This window comes from Embiotoca jacksoni, unplaced genomic scaffold (assembly GCF_022577435.1).
Source record: "Embiotoca jacksoni isolate LCO1_2020_lvr unplaced genomic scaffold, fEmbJac1.0.p SCAF_7, whole genome shotgun sequence".
NCBI classification, from domain to species: domain Eukaryota; kingdom Metazoa; phylum Chordata; class Actinopteri; family Embiotocidae; genus Embiotoca; species Embiotoca jacksoni.
Genome location: NW_027185425.1, coordinates 20,897,486 through 20,919,224, shown reverse-complemented (window position 1 = coordinate 20,919,224; position 21,739 = coordinate 20,897,486). Strand labels below are relative to the sequence as shown.

Below are 21,739 nucleotides of genomic sequence, written 5' to 3'. Positions count from 1 at the left end.
TTCACCGTTAAAGCGCAGTATGTTTGCATTAATAAGGTGGTGCCAAAAAGCACTAACACAATTTGATGGTTCAGCCGGGTTGTACAGATCCTTTGATATATAAATTTAGTTAACAATATTTGCTCAAAATGGCGACTGGTTTATCCGTTAGTCACATGCAGGGCCATCTTCTTCTCTTGTCTGTGTATCACCAAGCAGCTGTGATGGCGTCTACCGCCACCTGTTGTGTTGGAGTGTGTGGACTAATGGGATTAGATCTAAATATACAACTCATGTCCTCCCTTGTCTGTGTTATAAAACCTACCAGCCCCGCTGGTTAAATCCTGTATTATTAAACTCAGACGTTATTCAACGTCTCCCTCCGATCAGATCACAACATGTCTGCCCTCCACACACTTTCTTTGACTTTCCCAGATCATTATAATGATGGCCGTTACTGTAACATGACGTCTGTGTCTGATGTGATAATAATAATAATAATAATAATAATAATAATAATAATAATAATAAATGTCTGCCTGTAGTTGTCGGTTCCCACTCCTTCTACGCATGCGCCATGCTGAGAGGACGTTAACTTCAGAGTGGTCTTCACAGAGCGGATTTAAATTGATAAAAGTACAGCGTTTGGTTTCACAGACAACATGAACGATGTATGTCTGATTTGATGTTGACACAGAGCTGGATAGTCTTTCACTTTTCACCTACAACCCCACGGGACAGAAACATGGCGGCGGCCATGCAGATCGTCGTGAAGGCTTTGTGCCGCCTGTCGCCTCCAGTTTCTCACGGACTTCACCGGTATCAGGTACACCGTTTAATCCTCCTGTTACTGCCCCCGTCGGAGTAACCGAGTCTGCACGAACGGGTTTACGTGTTAAGTCACAAGAAACCGGGGCTACCGAGCCGGTTCCCGGGAGTGACGTCCGTGCTCCGGTGTCACGGACCGCGAGGTGTCCCGGTGTTGTGTCAGTGAGTGTGTTGTGTCTACAGAGGACCTGCGCGGCTCTCCCTCCGTTTGGACCCCCGGGTCACTGGTTCCACTCAGCAGCGGCCCTGCGGGACGAGGCTGCGGCTCAGACGGCCGCTCAGGCCATCGCGGCGGCGGCCCGGTACCAAGAGTCCCCCTGGGACTACCTGGAGAGTGAAGGTACTGAGAAGACCGGAACCAGTACCAGAACCCCTCCGACTGTTGGTCTGACATGTTCCTCTCCCTGGCAGAGTACACCGAGAGGTACGGCAGCAGCGCGGTGTGGGCCGGATACCGGAGGAACCACAAAGGAGGCATCCCCCCGCAGAAGACCCGCAAGACCTGCATTGTAAATCTTCCTACTGCACCTCCACTGTAACCTGCTTTACCCCCACCTGTAACCTGCTTTACCCCCACCTGTAACCTGCTTCACCTGCTTCACCCCCACCTGTAACCTGCTTCACCTCCACTGTAACCTGCTTCACCTGCTTCACCCCCACCTGTAACCTGCTTCACCCCAACTTGTGACCTGCTTCACCCCCACCTGTAACCTGCGTCACCCCCACCTGTAACCTGCTTCACCTGCTTCACCCCCACCTGTAACCTGCTTCACCTCCACTGTAACCTGCTTCACCCCAACTTGTGACCTGCTTCACCCCCACCTGTAACCTGCGTCACCCCCACTGTAACCTGCGTCACCCCCACTGTAACCTGCTTCACCCCCACTGTGACCTGCTTCACCCCCACCTGTAACCTGCTTTACCCCCCCAGTCACCTGCTTCACCTCCACTGTAACCTGCTTCACCTGCTTCACCCCCACTGTAACCTGCGTCACCCCCACTGTAACCTGCTTCACCCCCACCTGTAACCTGCTTCACCCCCACTGTAACCTGTTTCACCCTCACTGTAACCTGCTTCACCTGCTTCACCTGCTCTGTAACCTCCTACCTGTCACCTGTAATAACCAGGACTCTCTGTGTGTAGAGAGGTGACAAGATCTGTGGAAACCCCTGTCCAATCTGCCGGGATCCGAATGTCATCATCCATCATCAGGTGGGTCGGAACCACATGATGGAGTCTGACGGACCCTGCAGAGGTCCGAGGTCCATCAGTCATCAGGGTCTGCAGGTTTTTTCTGAACCAGGCACGAGTCATTGATCTGATTTTAGAAAACAAAGTCCACTGAAGACTGTAGACCTGCTGTATTTTCATGTTGACAACATTTATTTGCTTAATTTTTTCGATCATATATTTGCATTGAAGTTATTTGATAAACAAACAGGTTTCCATCTGCCGACCTTCAGTCAGGGCTCCACTAATGATTACTTTATTATCAAGTCATCTGGATGAAGCTCTTATTCTTTCCATCACAGCTAAAGGGGGCATTGCTGATATTTAGTTGAGAATCATACATCTTCACATGTAGAGTCCTGCACTGTCTGCCCTGTGGGCTGGTGTGTACATCAGATGAGTCCATGGACTTAGTGTATATATACTCATACAATATGTATATAATGTGTTTGTATGTGTGTTGTCATGGCAACCCAGTGGTTTTGATGGATATTCAGACAGACAGATGGTGGCCCAGTTCCACATGGAACCATAGAAAAGCAGAACAGACTGAGTGCGTGAGCGTGTCGGCCGGTTGAACAATGATCCTGAAGGCTCCAGGAGTTCCCAGTGATAATAGAGGTGTGATTCATCAGCTGTGTTCAGGGTTACAGAAAGTTTTGCATGTTCCAGTGAAGCTGCTCACAGTCTGCATCTCTGTTCTATGATAGAACGTGAAGCTGCTGCAGCAGTTCATCAGTCCTCACACTGGGATGGTGTATGACCCCACACGAACCGGTGAGGCACCCTGCACATACAGCATATTATAGCGTGAAGCAGCATCATCATCATCATCATCATCAGGTGACTCTGATGTTCCCCTGTCTCCAGGTGTGTGTATGAAACAGCAGAAGAACCTGAACAAGGCCATCAACATAGCCCGAGATCACGGTAAGTCACACTCAGCGGGACTCCAGATGTTTCTCTTCTCTGCTTTATTTTATTTTTGTGGTTTTAAGTACTAAAATATATTTCAGTCCAGTTTTTATCTCCTCTCTGCAGCTCTACAACAGCTGTTTGTGTCTGTGTCTTTAAGGTTCATTGATATCAATGATGCTCTCTTCTGATTGGCTGACTGTTCTCTGAGCGACACATGCTCAGACCAACCACAGGTGTTCTTCAGTCTGCTAGATTGTTATCTGTGACAGAATGACAGCTCGCTGTTATCTTCCACATTAAAGGTTGGACGGTGACATGTGACATCACAAACTTACAGAAGTCCAAACAGCCCTGCTGTTGAATGTGAGCTGTGCTATTTTATTTAAAGAAGCAATCTGAATGTTTTCAATATGGACCTTTTTAATATGTCGTTTGGAGACTCAGCTGCTCTGAGAACAGTTTGTCTTTGTACCCCTCATATATTAAAGTTTCCTTCTGGAACATACTGCAGCGTTGTGTAGTAGCAGCGGATACGACTGATGAAATGTCCTGTACAACATAGTGGGTCTTTTAAAGCTCATTCTGTGTTAAAGGAGAAATTCACCACTTTTTATGTGGATGTCTGCTCAGTGTTGAAGGTATTCATAAAGTCCTTAGTGTTGCTATAGTGACGGAGAAAACAGTAGTCCTGAGTTCTCCTTCTGGCAGTGCCTACATGTCCCAGCATGCATTGTGCAGCCGTGGCTGTCTTTGCTGGGTGTCACCTGTGTTTCAGTTCAGACCTGAGATCATCCAGAACGTCTCCTGGCCTTACATCCTGCATGTGCCAGTAATAATTAATAATGGGCCTCTGTTAAAGATGTTTTGGGGAAAATGTGGAGAATCAGCAGCAGCTGCTCATCCACCTGACATGCTGATCACTTTGTCTGGGTGACAGACACCTGCTGTAAAGGTCACCGCTGTAAAGAAGCCACCTGAATGGTTCTGTTCCGACTCCTCGGAGAAGACCGGCTTCAAATGATGAAAGAAACGTTCCTGAGGAATGATTCTGATTTGACCTCTTTCTCCTCTTTCAGGTTTACTTCCCTTCCAGATTCCTTACGTTGAATTCTCAGGAGAGGACTATTCTAACTCCCATGATGCCGTGGGCTCCACCCCGCCTCGGCCAGCGGTGACGTCCAGTGGCGCCTGGTATGAATGGTACGGCGAGATACAGCCTGACGAGAATGAATTGGCCAAAGTCAGGAAGACATACAAGGCTTATTTAAAGTGACTGCAGAGGGACACTCGTGTGTTTGGGTCATATATGTCCATATTCTCATCTTGTATAAAAACAAATTACAATAAAGCTCATGATGAAAAATGGATTCATTTTATTAGTCGAGCATTATTCAAGACATTTGATCTGCCTCCATGTTTGAAAAGCGTGATGGGAGGATGAACACTGCAGTGTCTGTCCAACTGAAAGATGCTCCTGTCCAGAGGACAGGGACACCCAACATGTAACGAGACCCGTCCTCAGACGTGACGGGGACTCTGATCAGGGGTTGACCTTGTTGACCATGGTCTCTCCCAGAGCCTCCAGCACCTCCCGCTTGTAGTCATCGAAGTCTCCGTCGATATGGTTGATGCTGCAGTCCTCCACCACCCACAGCTGACACTGCGTCTCCAGGATGAGCCGCGCGTCGTGACTCACGATGATCACAGCTGACAGGAAGGGACAGGAAGTCAGTGACCGGCTGAGCAGGTCGTCACTCATTCACTCAGGACAAATCACCATGACAACAATCCAGCAGACGTGTCATTGAATCCTAATTTACGTATGAACTCATGTTACGGCCAACAAATGTTTTGTGAGGTCGTGGTGACCTTTGACCTTTTTACCACCAAAATCTAATCAGTTCATCCAACTGAAAGTTTAGAGAGAGGCCATCTTGGTTTACACTAAAGAGATGGATGACAGTTAGTGGACTGAGGTGAGATGTAAGTGTAAAACAGGAGGGTATTTATTTGTTGAGTGCATGTGAAGCGTTTCCTGACAGTCCCGTTCATTCTGTATAAAGTTCTTCGCTAACGAGCACTTGGTTTATAAAACATAACAGAAACAGTCTGAATCCATCTCACCTCCTTTGTATTCATTGATGGCCTCTGATAAAGCATCGATGGACTCGATGTCCAAGTTGTTGGTGGGTTCATCCTGTGAGAGAAAAAGACAATGAGTCCGTGAAGTCCTCCATCCTCTGGGAGGACAGCCGGCTGTGGGGTTCTTACCAGGATCAGAACATCAGGCTGACGACAGGACAGTTCAGCAAACACCACTCGGGCCTTCTGTCCGCCTGTGGGAGACGAATGAGACGCTGTTACACCAGAACTTCTCCACCAGTTAGCTATCTGTCCAGACTCATAACATCTGTAGTGAAGACTTAATGAATCTGGTTCTAATAGAACACATAGTTGTTGCCATCACAACAGACAATGCTTCAAATATGGATGTTGCTGCAAAGAAGCTACAGATTGTAAAAGGTGGATGCTTCATACACATGTTCAACCCGACACACAGAAGATCTGCACAATCAGCACCGTCTCCGGTCACGGTGACCTTTGACCGCCAAAATCTAATCATACGGATGGACAAAAGAAGGCCTCCAGTAACCAAAATGTAGTTCAGGTTCGTACCAGAAAGTTTGGAGATCTGGATGGTGTGGGCGTGGCTCTCCAGGCCAAAACGTCCAAGGCACTTCCTGCCGTCCTGGTAGGGAAGGTTGAAGTTCCTCATCAGGTACTCTGTAGCCGTCTCCTCCATGTTGAGCTGATCAGCATACTGCTGGTTGAAGAAGCCCACTTTCTGTAGGCAGAAAAAAAACACGAGCCTTCCTTTATGGTGACCTGACGAGCACTCTGGAGCCACTGCACCAGGACCTCAGGGACCAAAGGACACCTGGAGCCACTGCACCAGGACCTCAGGGACCAAAGGACGCCTGGAGCCACTGCAGCAGGACCTCAAGGACCAAAGGACACCTGGAGCCACTGCACCAGGACCTCAGGGACCAAAGGACACCTGGAGCCACTGCACCAGGACCTCAGGGACCAAAGGACGCCTGGAGCCACTGCAGCAGGACCTCAAGGACCAAAGGACACCTGGAGCCACTGCACCAGGACCTCAGGGACCAAAGGACACCTGGAGCCACTGCACCAGGACCTCAGGGACCAAAGGACGCCTGGAGCCACTGCAGCAGGACCTCAAGGACCAAAGGACACCTGGAGCCACTGCACCAGGACCTCAGGGACCAAAGGACACCTGGAGCCACTGCACCAGGACCTCAGGGACCAAAGGACGCCTGGAGCCACTGCAGCAGGACCTCAAGGACCAAAGGACACCTGGAGCCACTGCACCAGGACCTCAGGGACCAAAGGACACCTGGAGCCACTGCACCAGGACCTCAGGGACCAAAGGACACCTGGAGCCACTGCACCAGGACCTCAAGGACCAAAGGATACCTGGAGCCTCTGCGGCAGGACCTCAGGGACCAAAGGACACCTGGAGCCTCTGCAGCAGTACTTCAGGGACAAAAAGATAAATGGAACCACAGCCAGGTCCAGTGGCCCGGCCCACAGGACAGAGTGACAGTGTGCGAGCATATCGGTTAATAGTGCATATTTTGTATTTTAATAGTCAAACATCAGCAGTAAGTTACTCACCAGCCGATGGTTCTTCCTCATTTCCCCTTTAGTCTGAAAAAGAAACATGCAGTTATCTCAGCAGAGTAAATATATTGTTGGAATATTTGAACTGGTATTTGCACATCGCCTTCCTTACAGGATTTAGTTTGCCAGTGAGCAGCAACAGCAGGGTACTCTTCCCAACACCGTTCGGTCCGACTATACAAACTGTAGGAAGGAGAAGAGAGGAAACACACGTCACACATGAAGCAGAAGAGACGTTCATGTTAGAACATCCACGTTAGAACATCCACGTTAGAACATTCATGTTAGAACATCCACGTTAGAACATTCACGTTAGAACGTCCATGTTAGAACGTCCATGTTAGAACATCCATGTTAGAACATTCACGTTAGAACATCCACGTTAGAACGTCCATGTTAGAACGTCCATGTTAGAACATCCATGTTAGAACATTCATGTTAGAACATCCACGTTAGAACATCCACGTTAGAACATCCACGTTAGAACATTCATGTTAGAACATCCACGTTAGAACATTCACGTTAGAACATCCACGTTAGAACATTCATGTTAGAACATTCACGTTAGAACATTCATGTTAGAACGTCCATGTTAGAACGTCCATGTTAGAACATCCATGTTAGAACATGAAGGTAACACGCCTCTTGTCTGTCTGCAGCTCACTTACTCCTCGAGTCCATGTCGATTCCAAAGTCCACGTTTTTGAAGAGGGGCTTCTGACTTTCATATGCAAAGTCAACAGCTGGGAAGAGGAGGAAGAGGAGGAAGAGGAGGAAGAGGAGGAAGTCAGCAACAGGACTATGCAACAGGCTGCTGTTTGTTCCTGAAGATAACTCCATCCACACATGGAGCAGTGCACTCAGAACTGTTGTCACATTTGCTCGTGTTGCAGCTTCATGCTAAAATGGTTTCAACTCATTTCCCCTCATCAGTCTACAATCAGCATCCCATAATAACAACCAAAAAACAAATAGAACATGAACACGTGCTCAGCCGCCTCCTGTTCCTCTTCATGTTTGAGACTGGAGGTGGTGGTGCATTCACAGCTGTCTGGATCAGAACCCCAGTCTGCCTGTCGGAGACAGACGAGGTGTTCAGGCTCAGGGCTGCTGACATGGAGGAGGTCTGGAACAACCAGGACTCCTCCTCCAGCGGGCCTCACAGTGGGTAAGAAGCCGACAGCCTGAGGGTGGGTCAGGCTGAGCTCAGAGGTCCTGTGCGGAGGTGGGACACAGGTCCAGAAGAACTATGGCCTTTGGGCCTTCGGGCCTTACAGCAGCTCCCCTCCTGACTCCTGGAGGAGTTTGTAAAAAATCCACAACAGGCCTGAGAGACTGGGAGGAACGGCTGAACTGTTTGCCCTCAGTTCTGTCTGGAGGACACTAGGTGGTGCTCATCACTGATGAGGGCTGATTGAGAGCTGAATGCAAAGTTCCGACTGACTGAAGGTTCAGCTTCCAACAGGACAGAGGGCCTCATTCACCAACATCTCCTTCAGATTAGTTCTTTAGAAAATTCTTGGTCATATTCACAACGTGTTCTTTATCTTTTTATGTTCCTGTACTGATGAATCTCCTAGTCAGGATAAACATCCTGCTGACGCCCATAAAAGGACACGAGGCTGTTTGTATCAGGAGAACGATAATCTATAAAGAACCAGCAGCTCGCAGCCCGTAACACAATAAGCAGTTCGTCTTCACAAACATGTCCCAGTCAGATGAGTGTGTGATGTCAGTGTGCAGATTTGGCTGTTTCCAAAGAAAAAGTCTAAAATAAGGAAACCTCAGTGAGTGTCAGGATCTTTATAACCAACTGTGCAAAAGGAGTTTCTTCTTCAGAGCAGTTGGTGAATGAAACCAAGTGACCCTGAGCACACAGGAGGGTTCAGCCTGACATGAACCACCACCTCTGATGGAGCGGAGAGGTTCTGAGCCCCCATCAGACCTGACGGAGGAGGAACCACATCCATCACAACTGGATGAGTCCCCTCCAGGAGGACGGAGGTCCGTCCCTCCGTCCGTCCTGCCTCAGGAGCTCTGGATTCTTCTGTCCATGTCCTCTCTCACTTCTTCCTTCTCTGTAGATATGTTTTCACTTTTATCGACTGAAGATTGATAAGGAGAAAAATAATAAATTTGTGTGCTGAGTGTTAGTGACGGTCACTTCCTGTCTGCTTCTCATCTCTCCACGTCACTGTAGAAATACACTTTTTAAAAGCTACAGAAGAGAAGCAGTTATATTTGCTGATGATGTCACGATGTGTCCACGGTGATGGACGCCGTTGCCTCCATCATGTATGACGGTTGATGTCTACGTGTTCTTACTGTGTAGGCCCAGGATGGGTGGAGACAGCGGGGGGGGGTTGGGGAAGGTGAACTTGACGGTGTACTCTTTGGGCCTCTTCAGCAGCTCCGTGGCGTCCTGGCTCTCCTCCTCCTGAGGCCCCTTCTTCTTGCCCTTCTGCTGCTTTCGGGTCAGAGCCTCCTTCGTCTGCTTCTCCTGAAACATTTCAAACAAACTGCTGTCTCAATAAGTGCATCGCTGTCCACTGGGGACGGTCACATGGACACACAGCTCGTCTTCAGTCCATACTGAAAGACATGAAGAGGGGCCATGAACTGATGCTGCTGGTTAAACTACTGGACTGGTTTTATAAAGTCAGGTTACTGGGTCCCCCTCCAAGATACTGGACTGGGTCCCCCTGGATCCCCCTCTACAGACACTGGACGAGGTCCCCCTCTACAGATACCGGACTGGGTCCCCCTCCAAGATACTGGACTGGGTCCCCCTGGATCCCCCTCTACAGACACTGGACGAGGTCCCCCTCTACAGATACCGGACTGGGTCCCCCTCCACAGATACTGGACTGGGTCCCCCTGGGTCCCCCTCTACAGATACTGGACTAGGTCCCCCTCCAAGATACCGGACTGGGTCCCCCTCTACAGATACTGGACTGGGTCCCCCTGGGTCCCCCTCTACAGATACTGGACTAGGTCCCCCTCCAAGATACTGGACTGGGTCCCCCTCTACAGATACTGGACTGGGTCCCCCTCTACAGATACGGGACTGGGTCTAGGAGGACCAGCATACTCACAGCCTGTTTGGTGGACTTGCCGCCGGCCTTCAGCTCCTTGAGTTTCTTCTCCTGCTTGTCGTACTGTTTCTGCAGCTCCTTCTGCTTCTGAACATACATTTTCTTGAAGGTCACTGAAGGAGAAACAGAAGGTCAGATGGGTTTCTTCACCAGGAAGTCCGAGCTGCAGGTTTCACATCATTCATCAGCTCAGTGAGTCACTCATTCACATAGGATTTATTCCAACTGTTCACTTTAATGACGGTCTGAACCACGGAGGACACTGAGGGACCGTGGAGTTCTGTTGGACCAGGTATGTCCTTTAACCCACATATGAAGCGTGGAACTGTCTGAATCAGGAACGTGACGGGTCCGGTCCCCGTCAGGTCCTGAGCTGCTCAGTGACCCTGAACCATCCTACATGTGTGCTGCTGGGAGATCTCCAATGATGCACTGCTGCTCTGTCTTCCACTCTCTGTGTGTTTATATGACACCTGGAAGTGGTGGAAGTGATTCCATATTACATATCATATTAAATGAGTTTTCTCCACACGTCCAGTTGTCAGAGACGTCTTTTTGTTTGTTTCATCCAGCAGGTCTATGTGTTGAATGAACATGAATTAAACAACATCTAAAGCTCTTATTTTGACAGCTGATGTAGTCCTTGTTTCTATATTCCAGTCACAGACCGTCTGTTCTGGAAACATACGCAGCTTTTAGGACCTTTTAGGAACTTTTATCGCCATGGTTCTCTAAATTCAATAGATACATAAAAAAGATTAGAACTAAAATATTTCTGTGATGTGCAGCATGATTATTATCACAGGAATTGAATACAGATTTATTCCTTTATCAGGTAGTGTTTAAAAAAAAAAAAAAGCGTTTTTCTTTCTCAACTTGCAATTTTGTTCGAATTCCCACAACTTTACGCAAAAAACTCACTTTAAGCTGGATGTTCTCTGATTACATCAATATTTTTTGGGAAATCTGACGCAAAATCAACATTTTAGATCTCTACAATTACAGAAAAATGCTATGAAATTCTGGAGGGTCCATTTGACATGAAACAGAGCTACTCTGAGTAGAGAGCTGTAGCTCAGTCGGTAGAGTGGGTTGCACACTAATCAGAAAGTTGGTGGTTCAATCCCAGCTCCTCCTGTCCACACGCCTAAGTGTCCTTGAGCAAGACACTGAACCCTAAGTTGCTCCCGATGGTGTACCATCGGTATGTTGTAAGTCGCTTTGGATAAAAGATAAAGAAATGTAATGCTCTCCAGGTTGAACTTCAGGAGGAGATGTTCCTGCTCAGCGTAAAGGAACCGTCATCAGTACAAAGAGGAGCAGCCGGTGGATACGTACAGTAGTTCCCTCTGTAGTAGAAGAGCTTCTGGTAGTCCAGGTGGACAATATCTGTACACACTTCATCCAGGAAACTCTGGTCGTGGGACACGATGAGCAGAGTCTTCTTCCAGCCTTGAAGGTAGCTGTGAGAGGAGACGAGAAGTTACATGGACATATCAGAGAATCATTAACCATATTAATCCAGCAGACGAGCACTAAAACACCAGAACAAATAATCTCCTGTTTTTGTGTCAGCACCAGAGGTAACCACAGACAGAGGTTTACAGGCTGCCTGGATGTGACCTTCTCAACAATACATCTAAACAACTCCTTCATCAAAACTGATGGTCAAAGGTCTCCGTGATCTCACAAAACATGTTTGTGGCCATAACTCAATAATTCAACAATTCCAGTCCAACAAAAGGACAGACTGTGACCATATTTCATATTTCTGACAGACACTGAACTGGTGATATCACCTCACGTGTCCATCTACATACTGTATCAATCTTCTGTGCTGGGAGACTGAAGGTGTGTGTGCGAACCATCCATGTTTTACAGTTTAAATCTTCTTTGCAGCCACATTAATGAGTGATGAGAAACACAAAACAAAACAAAACAACCTACTGAGATCAGTTGTGTTGGATCACATGAGGAGACGAGCTCCTGTGCTGACTCTGCAGGACTGTGACCATGTGTGAGGGATAAAGCTGTGTTCAACACAGAGCCCACCTCCCTCAATAAACACCTCCACCTTCCTGCAGCTGTCCCAGTCTGACCTGGTGTGATTCACTGTTGTTGTTTAGAACATGTATGTGCAGAGGGTTCAAGTAGTTATCAGCCTGCTTCACCTCTGTGATGTCAATTTGAAATTTTAAACAATCTGTCATCAGTCCACACTCAATAACTCCTACTGATGGAGAAAGAAGACCTTTTACAAGCTCTCCATGAGGAGACAGTTCACTGACAGACCTGCAGGGTGCAGGAAAGAGCAGGTAACAGAGAGGACTACACTGAGTCTGTCCACACTGAGGAGCAGCTGCAGGACAGACAGGAGGACACTGAGGACACAGAGGACCTGGATCAGGTCACTGCAGAGTGAACGGCCCTCTGACTCCAACAACACTCCCTCCCGATGTTAAAGCAGATGTAAAGACGCCGTCCTGGAATAATGAGCGGTGTGTTCGTACTTGTTGAGCCAGATGACGGCGTTCAGGTCCAGGTGGTTGGTGGGTTCATCCAGCATCAGCAGAGTGGGCTCCATGAACAGAGCTCTGTGGGACAGAGGGGAGGGCTGAGTGGAGGAGAACCGACGGAGGACCGGTTCAGGCTGCTGCACCCGGCTGTGTGACGGTGTGTGATGGCGTGATGGTGTGGGATGGTGTGTGATAGTGTGTGATGGGGTGTGATGGTGTGTGACGGTGTGTGTGACGGTGTGTGTGTGTGATAGTGTCATGGTGTATGTGTGATGTTGTGATGGTGTCATGGTGCGTGTGTGTGATAGTGTCATGGTGTGTGTGTGTGTGTATGTGTGTGATGATGATGTGTGTGACGGGGTGTGTGTGTGTGTGTGTGTGTGTGTGTGTGTGTGTGTGTGACGGGGTGTGATGGTGTGCGTGTGTGTGTGTGTGTGTGACGGCGTGTGTGATAGTCTCATGGTGTGTGTATGATGGTGTGTGTGTGTGTGTGTGTGTGTGTGTGTGTGTGTGTGTGATGGTGTGTTACGGTGTGATAGTGTGTGATAGTGTGTGTGATGGTGTAATAGTGTGTAATGGTGTGTGACGGTGTGTGTGATAGTCTCATGGTGTGTGTATGATGGTGTGTGTGTGTGATGGTGTATTACAGTGTGATAGTGTGTGTGTGTGTGTGTGTGTGTGTGTGTGTGTGTGTGTGTGTGTGTGTGTGTGATGGGGTGTTACGGTGTGTGTGTGATGGTGTGTGACGGCATGTGTGATAGTGTGTGATGGTGCGTGTGTGATAGTGTGACGTGTGTGTGTGACGGTGTGTGTGACGGCGTGTGATAGTGTGTGATGTGTGTGACGGTGAGTGATGATGTGTGTGACGGGGTGTGATGGTGTGTGTGATGGTGTCATGGTGTGTGTGTGCGATGGTGTGTGTGTGACGGTGCGTGTGATAGTGTGTGTGATAGTGTCGTGATGTGTGTGACGGTGTGTGTGATAGTGTGTGATGTGTGTGACGGTGTGTGTGATAGTGTGTGACGGTGTGTGATGTGTGTGTGATAGTGTGTGTGTGAGATGGTGTCATGGTGTGTGTGACGGTGTGTGTGATAGTGTGTGACGGCGTGTGTGATAGTCTCATGGTGTGTGTGTGTGTGTGTGTGTGATGGTGTGTGACGGTGTGTTACGGTGTGATAGTGTATGTGATGGTGTAATAGTGTGTGTGTGTGTGTGTGTGACGGCATGTGTGATAGTGTGTGATGGTGCGTGTGTGATAGTGTGACGCGTGTGTGACGGCGTGTGTGATAGTGTGTGATGTGTGTGTGATAGTGTGTGACGGTGTGTGTGTGATAGTGTGTGATGTGTGTGATAATGTGTGACGGTGTGTGTGATAATGTGTGACGGTGTGTGTGTGTGTGTGTGTGTGTTTGACGGGGTGTTACAGAGTGTGACGGTGTGTGTGTGTGTGTGTGTGATAGTGTGTACCTGGCCAGAGATACTCTCATCCTCCAGCCCCCAGAGAACCTCTTGGTGGGTCGGTTCTGCATCTCAGGAGTGAACGACAGACCGGCCAGGATCCTCCGGGCTTTGGCCTCAGCTGCTGCAGCTCCGATGGCTCTCAGCTCCTCGTACACCTGAGGAGGAGGAGGAGGAACACCGAGGTCAGAGGTCAGACAGACTGCAGGTGGACACTCCTCTTTAACATCAGCGTTGGTCTCATCGTCCTTTCAGTGACGTTCCACACTGACACGTCCACCAGACAGTGACATCATCATGGATGTCCTGCAGCTGCTCTGTCTTCACTGAGCTGATTATTGTTCAGTTTTTCACTACTTCTCTTCTCTCGGTTCGTCTTGTTCTTCACCACGCTGATCGTGTCCTTTGTATTCAAGGGACACTGAAGACTCACCTTGTCCAGCCTCTCGGCCACGCTGTCTTCTCCCTTCTCCAGACGAGCCTGCAGCCGCTTCTCCTCCTCCAGCAGCTTCAGGCGGCGAGTGTCCGCCTTCAGCACCGCCTGCACCGCCGGGGTGTCGTCAGCTACCACCTCTACAGAGGACAGGACGGAGACAGAGGTCAGGACATGGAGACAGGAGGCAGGACACAGAGACAGGAGGCAGGACACAGAGACAGGACACAGAGACAGGAGGCAGGACACGGACACAGGAGGCAGGACACGGACACATGAGGCAGGACACGGAGACCGATAGTTGACAGAGACAGGAGTCAGGACACGGAGACAGACGGGTGACAGAGACAGACAGGTGATGGAGACACAGTGTGAGACAGACAGATGATGGGGACAGTGTGAGACAGCTCACCCTGCTCACACAGCAGCACGTCGATGTTGGGGGGAATACTCAGAGCTCTGTTGGCGATGTGCTTCAGTAAGGTGGTCTTCCCTTTACTGCAACAAGACCACAGACGAAGAAGAAGTGCAGCAGACATCAGAGGGACATGAAGACACCTGCAGACTGGGGGACGTGTGTGTGTGTGTGTGTGTGTGTGTGTGTGTGTGTGTGTGTGTGTGTGTGTGTGTGTGTGTGTGTGTAGAGACATTTACCCATTTGGTCCAACCAAACCGTATCTTCTTCCCGCCACGATCAGGAGGTCAGCGTTGACGAAGAGCTCCTTGCCGTGAGCAGAGATGCTGAACCTCTCCAGCTGGAAGACAGCGGACAGACGTTCAATAACAGACACTGGTCCTGAACCACAGGAAGCTGCTTCCTCATTGGCTGACAAGAGCTCAGAGCTCATCAGAACAAATCTTCTCAATAACAACATGAGTTCATTGTGGTTGATACTGGAGGAGAAGATCATCATGAAGTGCGTCACCTTGATATCAGAGGCGTTCTCCAGCATGGCCTGTCTGGATGACATCTCAGCCTGAGAGATGGAGAAGTCTCCCTCTAACGCGTTCTGAGCGCGGACACTGGCCACCTGACGCTCATACTCCATCTGCCGGGGGGACAGAGGAACCAATCACAGTACAGCACATCCAACCATCACAGACCATTCAACCAATCACAGCACAGCACATTAAACCAATCACAGCACATCCTGTCAATCACAGCACATACAACCAATAACACATCCAGCCAATCACATCACATCCATTTGTTACACAGCTGGTCCTACAGGGGGTGCTGTGGCCCCTAGGGGCCTTTTAATATTGCTGTAAAAGGAATAGGAATATGAATAGGAATGTGTATTTCCTGGTTGATCCTGTAAAGGCCCGCCCACCACACGTCTGCGTCTGGTACCAGCAGTTAGTCTGTCTCTGGTACCAGCAGTTAGTCTGACCCAGCAGGACATCCTCCTGATGTGTCCCCCAGGTTACCTGCTTCTTCTTCTTCTTCTTCTCCTTCTTGCTGAGGTTGGCGTAAGGGTCGTCCTCCTGCTGGTTCTGCTCTGCGATCACGTCTTCAGCACTCTGAGGAGACAGACAGGTGAACACACAGACCCACAGCAGAGAGGAGACAGCACTGTGGAGGACACACCTACCATCATCATGTCCCCTCCATCACTGTCCTCCTCCTCCTCCTCATCCTCCTCGGCCTCAGCGCTGCGGGAGCGCTCAGAAGCTTTTCCTTTCTACGAGAGTAGTCAGACACAGTGAGGTCACCTGGAGCAGATGAAGATCAGGGAGGAAGACCACTGCAGTGCTCGCCTCTTACCTTCTGCTGCTCCTTCCTCTTCTTCGGCTTCTCATCTTCATCATTCTGTGATGACTAACAAAGATTTTAAAATCATTAAACAAATACCTCTGATTAAACACGTTATTTAAGGCTGATGCTCTGAATGTTTCAGCCTCATCATCCTCTTCCGTCACACTCAGGAACACACATCCTTCTACTGACTGAGAGTCAGTGAAGGGACAGAGGTGGGCGGAGTCAGAGGACAGAAGTCAGGGGACACAGATGAGGACAGAGGACATATGAGTGAGGTGATAGGACAGAGGACAGATATGAGTGATGGACATTACACAGCGGGCAGCCCCAACATTAAGACCTGTGACAGATGACATTCAGCAGAGATCTGGTCACACCTGTCAGGTGAGATATGAGGCAGCAGGTGAACAGCTGCTTCAGGAAGTATGACTTAGATCAGAGGTGTGTGGGAAACAGCTCCCCCTGCTGGTCTCTATGTACAACCAGCAGCTCAGTGACGTGTTGTGTGGCAGCACCGACGCTCAGTGTTTCCAGCATGAACAAACAGTTTTCTTCCAGAGAAACGGGGACATTACGGTCTCATTAATTTATTTTATATTTAGTATATTTTGAGGAGGTGAAGGAAGGAAACACTCTAACAATAATCCGAATAATCAGCTGTCATGTGTCTCCACTGATCCTGCTGACATCTGGGTCTGTGTTGCTTTAATGATCAGAGAGGTGAGTTATGCAGCAGGTAGCATCACCAACATGTCACAGCTCGTCATCAGTTAAACAGCACGGTCTTCATCACCCCTCAGACTGATGAGCTGTTGAGAAGGTCAGTCATGAGTTGAGCAGGTTCCTGTCTGTCATCACTGTAGTAGACTGATGTTCACTGAGGAAATCATCCATTAAGGTTTAATGACTCGTACTCTATGAGGTTTTTTTTCTACCTGCTGAGCAGGTCCAAACCGAGCGTCACACTGACAACTGCTAACTCAGCATGCTATTGTTCTCATTCAGAGCTGGGGGGCAGCCGGGATGATCCCGACACAAGAGCCCCGGAGCCAGAGTCTGCTGATGGAGACAGTAGATCTGTTGTTGGACACTCTGCCAGGACTGCTGGATGCGAGGCAGAGCAGCAGGTGGAGGACTGGCAGGGTTCATGCTCATCATTTATCTACTGTCCATCTACGGCCTGTTTCAGGGTGATGAGCAGGAAGACACACTTCTTTAATGATTATCACTGTGTCTTTGTGTGTGTTACGGTCTTAGAACCACAGCAGATGTTTGAGTGCTCCTTCATGTTTGGGCCCCTGCTCCACCGTGGAGCTGCTGCAGAGAGTCTGAGCTCCACCGTGGAGCTGCTGCAGAGAGTCTGAGCTCCACCGTGGAGCTGCTGCAGAGAGTCTGAGCTCCACCGTGGAGCTGCTGCAGAGAGTCTGAGCTCCACCGTGGAGCTGCTGCAGAGAGTCTGAGCTCCACCGTGGAGCTGCTGCAGAGAGTCTGAGCTCCACCGTGGAGCTGCTGCAGAGAGTCTGAGCTCCACCGTGGAGCTGCTGCAGAGAATCTGTTTCTCAGTAAACCTGCAGTCAGTCTGAACATCATGTTTAAAATCAAAAATCTCTGCCACTGTTTCAGGCTGCTCACACTTCTGATGATGTAATGATGGATACACGTATTCTGCTGATACAAGCGTGAACACTTTACTCTGCTGAGTGTGTGAAATACAACACTGTACCTTTGATGCAGGTTTATCTTCATCCTCTTCCTCATCATCACTCTGGCCTTGGCTGAGAGCAGAGAAGATGTTCCCCCCCTGAGGGACAGCGCAGATGTTTTATACTGTCACTATGTAGTCTCAGGAGGGTGGGGGCCCATGGTAAGTAATAGTAATAGGAAGACTTACTCACCTTCGTCTTGTTCCCTCTGCTGGGGGCAGATACTGAGGAGAGAAGAACAGGAAATACTGACTGTAGGCAGGTGACAGAAGAACAAGCTCACTTCAGGCAGCAGACTGCAACCTTCATACCTGCCTCATCTTCCTCATCACTTGCTTGAACTGAGAGCTTCTTCAGCTTCAGCATAACGTCTTCATCCTCTTCCTCATTTACATCTCCTCCTTTTCCTTTCCGCCGGTCTTTCTTCTTCTTCTGAGGCTGAAACAACAGTTTTAAATTCAAATATCACACGCAGACAGAAGGTGATCCGTTTGATGGATCAATGTGGAAGCGGTGTGCACGAGAATCCGAGTGATCAATCAGTGTGATCAATCAGAGTGATCACTGTGATCAGTGATCAATCAGAGTGATCAGTGTGATCAGAGTGATCAATCACAGTGGTCAGTGTGATTAATCAGATTAATCAATCAGTGATCAGAGTGATCAATCAGAGTGATCAGTGTGATCAGTGTGATGAGTGATCAATGTGATCAATCATAGTGATCAGTGTGATCAATCAGAGTGATCAGTTTGATCAGTGATCAATCAGAGTGATCAATCAGTGTGATCAATCTGATCAGAGTGATCAGTGTGATCAGAGTGATAGGTGACTGACAGGTCAGCTGACTGTGGCCCGAGCAGGTCAGACCTTGGTGCATCTCAGGTGTGTGGACTTTGAGCTGTCCACCAGTGATGGGACCTCCCAGGACACGTGTTAATGTGAACAGGTATTATCACCTGTTTTCCTTGTGTGTCCTTCACAGCGACCTCATCAACCTTCTCCAGTTTGCTGTCTGTGGCGAGCTCCTCAAAGAACTGCAGAGAAACAGAGAGAGCAGACACTAAGAGACAGTGCAACGCAGATGAACCCCCTGTAGGACCAGCTGTGTAACAGATGGATGGTCTGTGATTGGCTGGATGTGCTGTGATTGGTTGGATGTGTTATTGGTTGGATGGTCTGTGATTGGTTGGATGTGCTGTGATTGGTTGGATGGCCTGTGATTGGTTGGATGTGCTGTGATTGGTTGGATGGCCTGTGATTGGTTGGATGGTCTGTGATTGGTTGGATGTGCTGTGATTGGTTGGATGTGCTGTGATTGGTTGGATGGCCTGTGATTGGTTGGATGTGTTATTGGTTGGATGGTCTGTGATTGGTTGGATGTGCTGTGATTGGTTGGATGGCCTGTGATTGGTTGGATGTGTTATTGGTTGGATGGTCTGTGATTGGTTGGATGTGTTATTGGTTGGATGGTGTGTGATTGGTTGGATGTGCTGTGATTGGTTGGATGGCCTGTGATTGGTTGGATGTGCTGTGATTGGTTGGATGGCCTGTGATTGGTTGGATGGTCTGTGATTGGTTGGATGTGCTGTGATTGGTTGGATGTGCTGTGATTGGTTGGATGGTCTGTGATTGGTTGGATGTGTTATTGGTTGGATGGTCTGTGATTGGTTGGATGTGCTGTGATTGGTTGGATGGCCTGTGATTGGTTGGATGTGTTATTGGTTGGATGGTCTGTGATTGGTTGGATGTGTTATTGGTTGGATGGTCTGTGATTGGTTGGATGTGTTATTGGTTGGATGGTCTGTGATTGGTTGGATGTGTTATTGGTTGGATGTGCTGTGATTGGTTGGATGTGTTATTGGTTGGATGTGCTGTGATTGGTTGGATGGTCTGTGATTGGTTGGATGTGTTATTGGTTGGATGGTCTGTGATTGGTTGGATGTGCTGTGATTGGTTGGATGGTCTGTGATTGGTAAGAAGTTTAGTACTCACACTTTTCTTCCCTTTTTTATCTTTCTTCCCCTTTTTCACTGTTTTATCTGTTGAAACAAAATACACTTTTAATTTCACAGAAACATGAGTGATGTAGCAGACATGTATGTAGCAGACATGTAACAGACATGTAACAGACATATAACAGACATATAACAGACATGTAACATACATGTAACAGACATTTAACAGATATTTAGCAGACATGTAAGAGACATGTAACAGACATGTAGCAGACATTTAGCAGACATGTAAGAGACATCTAGCAGACATGTAAGAGACATTTAGCAGACATGTAGCAGACATGTAAGAGACATGTAACAGACATGTAGCACACATGTAACAGACATGTAGCAGACATGTAACATACATTTAGCAGACATGTAAGAGACATTTAGCAGACATGTAGCAGACATGAGACATGTAACAAAACTTCATTAGACATGTAACAGACATGTAACAGACATTTAGCAGACATGTAACAGACATGTAACAGACATGTAGCAGACATGTAACAGACATTTAGCAGACATGTAACAGACATGCAACAGACATGTAGCAGACATGTAACAGACATGTAAGAGACATTTAGCAGACATGTAGCAGACATGTAAGAGACATGTAACAGACATGTAACAGACATGTAAGAGACATTTAGCAGACATGTAGCAGACATGTAAGAGACATGTAACAGACATGTAAGAGACATGTAACAGACATGTAACAGACATTTAGCAGACATGTAGCAGACATGTAACAGACATGTAACAGACATGTAAGAGACATTTAGCAGACATGTAGCAGACATGTAAGAGACATGTAACAGACATGTAAGAGACATGTAACAGACATGTAGCAGACATGTAACAAAACTTCATTAGACATGTAACAGAAACTTCATTATACATGTAACAGATATGTGTTTCAGACATGTCTGCAGACTGCACTAAAGTGAAGCTGGTACATCCAGGTAGTGTGTTCCATGGGTTCAGACTGGATGGTTAGATAACAGACAGGTCAGTCAGCCTCTTCATGACTTCATCACAGTGTTTAAAACATGACCAGCTGACTGAAGTTGATCTTTTTCTGAAACTAAAGCCTGCAGGGGGAACAGTTCAGACCCGAATCCGTCAGAAGATGCTCAGGATCCCTGACAGAGTCACTGATGAGACCCACGCTGCTGCCGACAGGCAGTTTAACAGGAAACATGCACATTTTGAATGGAGGTTGGTCTGACCGGCTGCTCGGTCTTTAGCTGTAGTGCTGTTAGCCTGCTGCTAGCTGCTAACACTCTGCTGTGTTATCTCACCGGCTGCCGGAGCCGCTTCATCGTCCACCCACTGCACCTCTTCTTTCACTTTCTTGGGCATCTCGGCTTTATCTGCGGCTGTCTGGAACTAACGGGGACAAAATTACGTCTTAAACTCTCCTGGAAGCTCTAATAGCCAAACATATCATGCGGCCCAATGATGACGTGAGGAGCTTCTTTTTCTTCTTCTGGTTTGATTGGCGGTTGGCAGCTATGTTGCAGGTGCATTACCGCCACCTACCGGACAGGAGTACGGAACAGATGAGCAGAATAAATCCTCTGGATGAACTCTAAAACAAGAAAAGTATAATTATGTCACAATAAAAAAACAATAAAACAGACAACAACCATAGTGATGCTTGACTGCAGTATATATAAGTACAATGTAGTGCAAATACGGGTCCATAGTGCAAAAGTTCATTTAATTTTTTCCCCACCGTACTTCTTGTATGTTTGACCCTCAGCTTTACTCAGTGGAGTTTTCCTCACTGTGCAGTGTGTCTGATGGCTCTATGTAGTTTTGTGTTGTCAGGTCCCTGCTCAGACTTCTTCTGCAGGCTTTCCTGTACATTGTGTGACTGATGACATCATAAATAATCAGGGAGGAGATGCTGAACATGGGAATGCAGGACTGTGTTCCTTTCACCTACACTTTGTACTCTGATGTTTCTTGTCTGTCCAAATCCTCTGAGCTCGGTTTCACACTGCTCCCACAGGACAGAATGACTCAGCAGTGTTGACAATACCGATCCTGAAGATTCTCTCTTCTGTCAAACACTATACCTGAAAACACGTGAATTCAGTTCGGT

The 21,739-nt window shown here is 48.1% G+C and overlaps 2 protein-coding genes across 2 annotated transcripts; one reads left to right on the top strand and one right to left on the bottom strand.

Annotated features, from left to right (window-relative positions):
- Positions 1–538: 538 nt before the first annotated feature.
- On the top strand, positions 539–4,336 carry mrps18b (mitochondrial ribosomal protein S18B). The gene is made up of 7 exons (XM_069177036.1): positions 539–805; positions 991–1,147; positions 1,219–1,316; positions 1,952–2,020; positions 2,749–2,815; positions 2,909–2,968; positions 4,033–4,336. The coding sequence occupies exons 1-7, from the start codon at positions 653–655 to the stop codon at positions 4,227–4,229; spliced, it is 801 nt and encodes a 266-aa protein (XP_069033137.1). The 5' UTR covers positions 539–652; the 3' UTR covers positions 4,230–4,336.
- Positions 4,307–21,114, bottom strand: abcf1 (ATP-binding cassette, sub-family F (GCN20), member 1). The gene is made up of 25 exons (XM_069177035.1): positions 20,931–21,114; positions 19,622–19,668; positions 18,586–18,663; positions 17,940–18,066; positions 17,821–17,852; positions 17,649–17,726; positions 15,932–15,985; positions 15,759–15,848; positions 15,595–15,687; positions 15,090–15,212; positions 14,818–14,918; positions 14,576–14,661; positions 14,164–14,303; positions 13,740–13,888; positions 12,267–12,350; positions 11,095–11,219; positions 9,757–9,869; positions 8,987–9,161; positions 7,330–7,404; positions 6,774–6,844; positions 6,656–6,688; positions 5,633–5,801; positions 5,228–5,292; positions 5,081–5,153; positions 4,307–4,663 (listed from the first exon to the last, which is right to left on the bottom strand). The coding sequence occupies exons 1-25, from the start codon at positions 20,989–20,991 to the stop codon at positions 4,497–4,499; spliced, it is 2,409 nt and encodes an 802-aa protein (XP_069033136.1). The 5' UTR covers positions 20,992–21,114; the 3' UTR covers positions 4,307–4,496.
- Between the last annotated feature and the right edge of the window lie 625 nt (positions 21,115–21,739).

Excerpts from the sequence above, each read along its gene's own strand:
- mrps18b (XM_069177036.1), top strand. The coding sequence starts at position 653 with ATGTCTGATTTGATGTTGACACAGAGCTGGATAGTCTTTCACTTTTCA. Across the intron at positions 806-990 it reads ACGGACTTCACCGGTATCAG|AGGACCTGCGCGGCTCTCCC; the intron begins GTACACCGTTTA and ends TTGTGTCTACAG. Across the intron at positions 2,816-2,908 it reads GTATGACCCCACACGAACCG|GTGTGTGTATGAAACAGCAG; the intron begins GTGAGGCACCCT and ends CCCTGTCTCCAG.
- abcf1 (XM_069177035.1), bottom strand. The coding sequence starts at position 20,991 with ATGCCCAAGAAAGTGAAAGAAGAGGTGCAGTGGGTGGACGATGAAGCG. Across the intron at positions 19,669-20,930 it reads TGAAGCGGCTCCGGCAGCCG|ATAAAACAGTGAAAAAGGGG; the intron begins GTGAGATAACAC and ends TTGTTTCAACAG. Across the intron at positions 5,802-6,655 it reads TGAGGAAGAACCATCGGCTG|AAAGTGGGCTTCTTCAACCA; the intron begins GTGAGTAACTTA and ends TTCTGCCTACAG.